The sequence below is a fragment of the Colossoma macropomum genome, unplaced genomic scaffold (assembly GCF_904425465.1).
Source record: "Colossoma macropomum unplaced genomic scaffold, Colossoma_macropomum, whole genome shotgun sequence".
NCBI classification, from domain to species: Eukaryota; Metazoa; Chordata; class Actinopteri; order Characiformes; family Serrasalmidae; genus Colossoma; species Colossoma macropomum.
Genome location: NW_023494805.1, coordinates 9,136,449 through 9,145,800, shown reverse-complemented (window position 1 = coordinate 9,145,800; position 9,352 = coordinate 9,136,449). Strand labels below are relative to the sequence as shown.

The 9,352-nt window shown below is 41.1% G+C and overlaps 1 protein-coding gene across 3 annotated transcripts; it reads left to right on the top strand.

The window, feature by feature from the left end:
* The first annotated feature begins 2,217 nt into the window (after positions 1 to 2,217).
* Positions 2,218 to 8,103, top strand: exosc4 (exosome component 4). 3 transcript variants are annotated; one of them, XM_036597782.1, is made up of 4 exons: positions 2,218 to 2,450; positions 2,917 to 3,338; positions 5,168 to 5,374; positions 7,652 to 8,103. In XM_036597782.1, the coding sequence occupies exons 2-4, from the start codon at positions 3,168 to 3,170 to the stop codon at positions 8,009 to 8,011; spliced, it is 738 nt and encodes a 245-aa protein (XP_036453675.1). In that variant the 5' UTR covers positions 2,218 to 2,450; positions 2,917 to 3,167; the 3' UTR covers positions 8,012 to 8,103. The 3 variants fall into 3 exon arrangements, with proteins under 3 accessions (XP_036453675.1, XP_036453673.1, XP_036453674.1); XM_036597780.1 differs by lacking the exon at positions 2,218 to 2,450 and adding an exon at positions 2,628 to 2,807; XM_036597781.1 differs by lacking the exon at positions 2,218 to 2,450 and having other exon boundaries at positions 2,628 to 3,338.
* Positions 8,104 to 9,352: the final 1,249 nt, after the last annotated feature.

Genomic DNA, 9,352 nt, shown 5'->3' with positions numbered 1-9,352 from the left:
CAAAAGCACTATCTAACATATGGATCGTTCTCCATTTGGAGTGGCGAAACCACCATAAATAAGACTTTTCCCTTATGATTTCTGATTTTCCATTTTTTTATCCTGTTTTATAGTCACTCTAAAACTAATTTTTAATATAAAACTATTTTTAAGAGGTTTAACTGAGGAATTTTATATCATTAACATTATACTACATTTAAAAATATGGATTTTATTTTAAAAAATTCATTTGTCACAGTTTTTGGTCACTGGTGTTATCAGGACTCTTATTTTGCATTTGAACAGTATTTTCAGCTCTATTAAACTGCTTCTCTGGGTCAAGGCTCAGCAGAGAGGAAGAATCTCAAGCCATGAGAAGGCGAGTCACACTTCTCACTATATTTCATGAATTTATTAATAATTTTGTTTATCAGGCAGCACATAACTTATGTGTTTCACCAGTATTATGTGCTTTAAAGGCTGGGTAATAAAAATTGTCAAAATAAAGCCATTTATCATTATTACTTATTAAATAATTGCACAAGGTCACTTGATCAGCCAGTTTACAAAATCCTCAGTTTTAACCAGAATGTCACTGGAGTCACAGTCACTGGTGTTACACCATATTCATACAACACCAGTGAGTGTAAAATGTGTTTGAAATTAAGCTCTCCTTTTAGCATCTATGATAACAGGAGATGTTAATGGACATATTAAGATTAATTAGTTTTGGGATGAGAGAATTTTTTTTTTTTAAATGTATCCACCTGAATTCCCACTCCAAATGGAGAACGACCTTTATTCATCACTGTAGGACAACTATGAACAGCCTTCACCCTCTGACTGTCATTGTGCTCAAACCTGAACCAATGCTCTCGCAGAGCTCAGTAGACTGCCCCTGCTCTGCGTTTATCCAGGGAGGGCAGCAGCAGGTGTTTTGAATGCTAAAGCAGCTTCATTAACGTGGCTCATGTTCTTGAAGTCATTGGCTATGATGAAGTTTTCCAGTTTTTGGAGACTTGAGTAAGAAGTGAACAGTTTATCAGAGTCCCAGGGCCCTTTGATTTCTCTTAACATGCCCTTGGCAACTTGGCCCAGTCACTTCCCCTTGGGGGGATCGCTGGCACCAATTTAAGAGCTGTTTCATTACTATATCAGCTCAGGTGAAGTTGATTAGATACCCATTAGAGACCTGAGGGATCAAGGCTGAGACTGAATAGTTCCTTTGTTATCTACTTTCCTTGGTTTTGCCCAGACCGTTAGTAGTGTTGTCAGTTTGACTGATACGTTCAAATGGGATTTTATGCAGTTAAATACTCTGTCAACACAATAACTGGCACAACTAAGTGGAAAGTCCTGCTGAATTCTTTGTCCAGATTTTTGAGAATGTGTTTTGTTGATTTCCTAAGAGAAAATAACTGAGAACACGTTTATGTGGAAGTATATTTGGCTTTTTTGCAAATTTTAATGCACAATTTTTATTTTCTATCTCCAAAATGACTTTAAGGGTGAAAGAAAAAACATACTTTTTCAATCAGCACTCCGTAGGAGTAACACTAACCAATCAGGACTCAGTAGGAGTAACGCTAACCAATCAGGACTCAGTAGGAGTAACGCTAACCAATCAGCACTCAGTAACAGTAATGTTAACCAATCAGCACTCAGTAGCAGTAACGCTAACCAATCAGCGCTCAGTAACAGTAATGCTAACCAATCAGCGCTCAGTAGGAGTAACGCTAACCAATCAGCGCTCAGTAGGAGTAACGCTAACCAATCAGCGCTCAGTAGGAGTAACGCTAACCAATCAGCGCTCCATCAGCTCAGTAGGAGTAACGCTAACCAGTCAGCGCTCAGTAGGAGTAACGCTAACCAGTCAGCGCTCAGTAGGAGTAACGCTAACCAATCAGCGCTCAGTAGGAGTAACGCTAACCAATCAGCGCTCAGTAGGAGTAACGCTAACCAGTCAGCACTCAGTAGGAGTAACGCTAACCAGTCAGCACTCAGTAGGAGTAACTGGCGCCCTCCTGTTTTCTGTGCTGCTTTAGTGGAACACATCCTCCTCCTGTCTAACATTATGAGGAGGTCCTGGATGAGTGACCAGAAACTTTCAGATCAGAAACTGTTTCAACTTTTCGATTTTAACATTTAGCTCCATCCACCCACTCACTGACGACTCGGGAGCGAGCGCCCCCTGGCGGTTTGCAGCCCTGTTTCTGATATGACGGAAGGTGCTCAGGCTCCCCTTAAACCGTCCGGCTCTGTTTAGCGAATCAGACGAATCGGCTCAGCTCACAAAGAGGAATCAACTCTGAGAGTCAGGGTTCACAGAGTGACCAGTCATAAAGTGACCAGGCGGGTCAAACAACGAGTCAAAACCGAGTCCTAAAAATGCCAGGAATGAACACAGAGTCAAATTAACCAAATGAATACAACAGTCAGCCGGTCCTGGGGACAATGAGGGGACAGAGTCGGTATGTACCAAGCTGGAGATCCAGAAGGGGGAATGTTGTGACAAATCAAGAGAATTATGATGAATTTCCGGCTACAGCGTCGTAACATGTAGCTGTGTGTTTTGTCTTCATTTACGAAAAAATCGGCTCTTCAGTGAGAGTCGGCTCCCAGCGTTCACCTAAAAAGAGCCGACTCGCTCTCGAATGACTCATCGTTCCTCCAGGGGGCGCTTTACAGCCCGCGGAGCAGGTTTGTTTGTATCCGGACGCTGTTTTTGTAGATAAAACATGCAGACGGTGGATGTATCGCTGTAGTAGTCTAGAAACCATAGAGCATGTAATCACACATTGTCCTAATTACCACCAAGATAGACAAAGGTCAGTATAAAAGCATAAGGAGAACAAAATTAGACTGGATTTAAAGGATATATTACAAATAAATTTAGGCGGAATGTGTTTTAACAGTTTATTGTGTTTTATATTACAGTCTTAGTTTAGAGAGTTTAAATGAAGATAAGACGGTTAGTCAGCTGGACCAACCCTGTTTGGGGTCAGAAGGTGGCGCTAATGCGCTAAACGTTGCCAACTGCCAAAAAAGGAGCGGAAGAAGACGCCGCAGCAGCCCGCGGAGCAGGTGTGTGGTGTGTCCCAGACGGGGACCCGTAGCCGGTCGTGTCGCTGCCGGAACACGTTGTTTGTCGGTCTGTTTGTGGGCTGGAGCGGCTCTGTAGGCGCTGAATGGCGGGACTGGAGCTGCTGTCCGATCAGGGCTACCGGCTGGACGGGCGGAGAGCGGCGGAGCTCCGTAAGGTCCAGGCCCGGATGGGGGTCTTCGCTCAGGCGGACGGCTCGGCCTACATCGAGCAGGGCAACACCAGAGCTCTGGCTGTGGTGTACGGACCGCACGAGGTGAGCACGGACGGTCTGTAGGTCAGGAAAGACAGGAGAAAGGGGGAAAGAGAGAAAGGGGGAGAGTGAGAGAGATAGATATCAAAAACTGCCCTGTTTGTAATCTTAATGTATTTATTTAAATTTCTATTATTTATTTTTTCCTCATAATTTTCTTTACAACTTAGTTCCAAACCCCTATTCTTACTGTTCCTTAAATGTGGTTCTTAAATAATTATTATTTTTTTATATCGAATAAATGAAGAGTTCTAATACTCTGTTCTAAATGTTCTTTCTTCTTGTTCCTTTTTGAGGATGCTTTGGCAATACTGTAACTGAATATGGTCATGCCTATAAAGCTTACTGACCTGAACTGAGGGAGAGGGAGGGAGAGAGAGAGAGAGAAAGAGTGAGTGTGAGAGAGTGTGAGAGAGTGTGAGAAAGAGTGATAGAGTGAGAGAGAGTGTGAGAGAGAGTGAGAAAGAGAGAGAGAGTGTGAGAGAGAGTGAGAAAGAGAAAGAGAGTCTGAGAAAGAGAGAGTGTGAGAGAATGTGAGAAAGGGAGAGAGAGAGTGAGAAAGAGAGAGAGAGAGAGTGAGAAAGAGAGAGAGAGCGTGAGAAAGAGTGAGAGAGAGTGAGAGAAAGAGAGAGAGAGAGCATGAGAAAGAGAGAGAGTGAGTGTGAGAGAGTGAGAGAATGTGAGGGAGAGAAAGAGAAAGAGAGAGTGAGAAAGAGTGAGTGTGAGAGAGAGTGAGAAAGAGAGAGAGAGAGTGAGTGTGAGAGTGTGAGAGAACGTGAGATAGAGAGAGAGTGAGAAAGAGAGAGAGAGCGGGAGAAAGAGTGAGAGAGAGAGAGAAAGAGAGAGAGAGTGTGAGAGAGAGAGAGCATGAGAAAGAGAGAGAGTGTGAGAGAGTGAGTGTGAGAGAGTGTGAGAGAATGTGAGGGAGAGAAAGAGAGAGTGAGAAAGAGTGAGTAAGAGAGAGAGTGAGTGTGAGAGAACGTGAGAGAGAGTGAGAAAGGGAGAGAGAGAGAGTGAGAGAGAGAAAGAGTGTTTGTCTCCAAACGCTTTGCTGTCATTAATCCTTTAAAAATTTTAGGCCAAAATCTTCTAAAAACGTCATAAAGCAATAATAATCATTTCATGCAGTAACTTTATATGAGATGATTTTCAGAGTCATTAAACTCTCAGACGTCTGGTTCCTATCACCACCACTTTGGACTATTCTGACTCGCTAAGTTTCTCTAGAACGAAGCATTTCACACCAAACCACCCTGAATGACTTTGTTTACAACTTACCCATTTAATCATGCAGAAGTGTTTAGGAATCAGTGGTGCACCCATTTAACATTAGGATTTGGTTTAGGCTTAAGTTTGGGACATACATCAGTTCACGTGCAGTGAATATTCACTTGAATGTCAGTGAGCAAAGCCAAGTAGATGCTCAAGATAAAATGTTACCAGATTTCTGTTGTAGGTTCTTACTCAGAAGCTCTGTGTAGTTCTGCATGGTTGTAATAAAAGTTAAAGGGGAATTCCACCAAATTTTTCAAAATTTCCTCATTATGTGTGTGGTGGGTCAAGAACCTCTGCACTCCATTAGCTTTTCTTTCTCTTAAATATTTTATTAAATAAAAGTGGTGGCAACATTAAAGATTTCAGGGATCCTGTAGATACTTGAAATGTTTTGAACGTCTTAAAATAAAAAACAGTGCCTCATTTTTTACTGTAGGTATTAAATTTAAGGCCAGTGACTGCTTTGAAGTGTCATTCACTCAGAGCAGTTCGCCAACCAGAAAACATCCAGGACAATGCAAGGATTGTACAAACCCTATGGTCTTCTGCTGTTTAAGGTTCGAGGGTCCCGCAGTAAAACCTTACACGACCGTGCAGTCATCAACTGTCAGTACAGCATGGCCACGTTCAGCACTGCGGAGAGGAAGAGGCGCCCGCACGGCGACCGCAAGTCCAGCGAGATGAGTCTGCACCTCAAACAGACCTTCGAAGCCGCCGTGCTCACTCAGCTCTACCCGCGTTCCCAGATCGACATCTATGTTAAAGTACGGTATCATTTCTGCTTTGCACAGATGCTTTACTGAGTGTTTTGAACCACACGTTAGTTAGAAATGCTTCAGTTATCGCCAACAATAACAAAAGCATCCTGTAATTATTTCTCACTCGTAGCTCATTGAACAGTGGAGAAATTGTAAATTGATAGTTACTGTTGCTTTTACAGGCCTAGAAAGACAAACCATCCTTCACATTTAACTGTTTTTTTCTTTTTCCTTTTCTTTTTTTTACACTGAAACTAACAGAAAAAGTCTTGTACACTCAAACTTGTCGACAGAAATGTTTCAACTGTAAATGTAATTCGTTATGCAATTATATAATTACCTTGTAAGTCAGATTTATAGTAACACAACCATAATAACTCTGGGTTAACGGGTCGATTATTGCCACTTCTCACATGTTGTTGATGCCTTTCTCAGTAAGTATGTGGAATATAATGTATTGATCGTATTCCACATCATAACTACTCTGAAATTATGGATTTTTTTTTATTTTGGGTTAAAGTAAGGCATGTAATTTCAAGCCACACACATACAGTGGGGTCCAGAAGTCGGAGACCTCATAGAAAATCTGGGATTTTTTTTTTTTACCAGTTCAACCTGCAAATGAACCACAAAGTTTTTTTTTAATAAACCACAGAATTATGAAAAATTAAAACAAAGATTCAGGATTCTACATGATTTCTGGGCCAGTATTCAGATTTAAGCAAATTTGTGACATTGACCATGTTGAAGGAGTGGTTCGGCAAACAGTCAAACTTGCATGTTTTTGCACACCCAAATACGGTTAATCAGCCAAGACAAGTTTGGTGTCCAAATTTTGCTTAGAACTGGAGCTACAAGGCTAATGTTGCTAACAAACATGGGAAGTCAGTATTCATCCAAACCATTTCCTTAAATACATGCTCAAAACTTCTCTCAACCCACATCCAGGTCTTAATTCAGGTCACACAGACAAGTCGATGTAGTTTAGAACACAGGATAAATAGTGTAAATAAAAACAAAAATAACTTGTCAGTGTAACTAAAAGTAGAAGCAGCCTTTAGAATAACTGGAATCACTTCTTTCCTGAGCACAAGTCGGTATCGTTCCATGCAAGAGGACCAAAAAAACGGGCTGAGAGTTCACAGCACAGATGCACTGTAGAATATCGTAGGTAGTAGGGGTGGGAATCTTTAGGCACCTCACGGTTCGATTCGATTATGATTCAGAGGGCTGCAATACGATTATAAAATGATTATCGATGCATCTTGATGCATTTTTTTTTCTATACATCATTTCTATTTCCTTGGTACTTTTAAACCAAAGTATTTGTAATGATCCATAATGAATTTATTTCCAATATCTCTTATTAATAAATCAAGTGGAAATGATGTGGCAAGTTATTCGCATTTATAAGCAGCACAGTTGGTTTCCTGGTACGTTAAATCTGCAACGAGACTGTCAAACAGTAAACAGTTACAAAGATGAAGTCGCTTCTCTTTTTGAATTCTCCCGTTCCACCTTAAATGGTGTCGCATTTACATTCGGCGCCTCAGGCAGAATTTAAGGTGGAATGGGAAAATTCGAACATGAAGCTGGAGAATAAGAAGCGACTTCAGCCTCTTAAGACAGTCGAATGTTGAGAGACATTTTACCAGAAACTGATCTAGTTTTGAGGAAAAGTTTTCTGGCGGAGATGGGAGGAAAGCGGCCAAAACTAAAGCTTAAAGCAGAGCGGAGTAAACCTGCGTTATCGTGACATTATCACATACTGAGACATTAGATGTTGTGGCTCATTAGCCTAGCAGCTCCAGTTCCAAACTAAAGAAGCAAAATTTGGAGACCAAGCATGTTTTGGCTGATCGACTGCATTTGGGGTAAATAGAAAATCATGTCCATTTGATCTCTGGCTAAGAATTTATTTAAGGCTTTTGTACTAAAAGATTAGGTTGTTCATGTAGACTTATCTCTTAGACTTATCTCGTCCATGAAACTCGTGTTCAGGCGACTCTTAGGTGCACTTGATCTATTCATCAGAGGCTTCTGACTTATTTTTACACTATCAATAAGGCAAAAAAGCGACGTAACAAATAGAAAAGTTCTGAAATTTGTTAAAATTTCAAAGATTCATTCATTGTTTGCTGATAATATAATTTATAATGAAAAATCTAATTAAATTTTAAAAGAGTGCAAAATCAAAGATTCAATAAAGAAATACAAAAGTTTCACTAGCGGCCTCAGATTTTATACCCCACCGTGACTAATTCCAACCACGCTCTCACACAGATCCTCCAGTCGGACGGTGGGAACTACAGTGCGTGTGTGAACGCTGCAACTCTGGCCCTGGTGGACGCAGGAATCCCCATGCGGGACTACGTGTGCGCCTGCACTGCGGGCTTCGTGGAGGACACGCCGCTGGCGGACCTGTGCCACGCGGAGGAGAGTGGGGGCGGCACCACTCTGGCCCTGGCACTGCTGCCCCGCAGCGAGAACATCGCCCTCGTGCAGATGGACGCACGGCTCCACCAGGACCACTTGGACACGCTGATGGAGGCGGCAATGACGGCCTGTAAAGGTCTCAGTAAAGTACTGGACAGCGTGGTGCGCCAGCATCTGCAGGAAGTGTCTGTGCTGACCAGAGAATGAAGAGCTGTGTCTGGTTCACCTGTATGTCAACAGAAGTTTGCAGTTAAAGTGGAAAAATATTTTCTCAATTCTCTTTTTTTTTTTTAAAATAATAATAAATAAAATTTTGATGTAATATGAATGTTTGATACGTCATTTCATACCATTTGCTCTCCCCAGTCCATATATGGATATACTATAGCTGCATATATAAACATATTTGTTTTATAGACAGTGTGTCTATATATATATATATATATATATATATACATATATACACACACACACACACACACACACATACATATAGTCGTAAGGAGTGTTTCAGCCCAGGCTGCTTTTTGAATGAGGACAGAACAAAGATTGCTTACATACTGTACAAGTTTAATGACTGTACTTGAGTTGTAGGCATGGTGACCCCTGGTTCCTATCATCACCACTGTAAGTTTCTCTACAGAAAACCATTTGACATCAGATCACTCTGAATGACTTTGTTTACATCTCGAAGTTGTGGGATATGAGCTCTTTACATAAACTAGGTATTGGAGGCTTAACTGTAAATACTGGAGTTCCAGTACTTTACCTAAGCTAACACAGTTGTATGCATAAAATAACAGTGAATTGTTTGTTCTCTTGTCCGTGTGCTCACTGCCCAGGAGAAGGGGGAGATTATTTCACAATGCAGGATTTCTCAGTTTTGCCAGATGACTTGGAAGGGGAATTCCACTGATTTTGCAAAATTTCTTCATAATTAAATGTTTAAGATGTCTTCTACAGTCATTCTGTTCTAGAGAAACATTGTTTACAGGGTGTTGTGAGACAAAACAGCCCCCAAAGAAAACTTTTTTTTTCAGATTTATCACTATTTTACCATCATCAACATTACATACAGAAACTCAGAAGACGTGCAGGTTCACTGGTGGTTTTGGATAGAAAATAAAATGGTTATTTGTGTTGTAGACATTGTAACCCCTGTTTCCTATCATCACCACTGTAAAGAAATCAAGTCAAAAAGTTTTCTCTACAATTAACCATTTCTCATCACACCACTCTGTTTGCATCTCAATGGCTGAACTATACAATTTGAAAAAGCAGTGGAATTCCCCTTTAAGCCTCAAGTCAAGTTGGTACAATGGGAAAAGAGCTGAGGGACATTTCTGTTGGACTCAACATTGGGCTTAAGTTATCTGGCTAACTCAGAAATCCTGCTTTGTGAAATACCCCCTGATAAGTAGCTTTACATGTCGTATTCACAGATGCCTAAGACTTTTGCTCAGTACTGCATTTCAGCCATCACACCACACAAATGTGAGGTGGCGCTATTACTGCAGGAAAATAGTGAAATCCCTGAATAGTCACTGC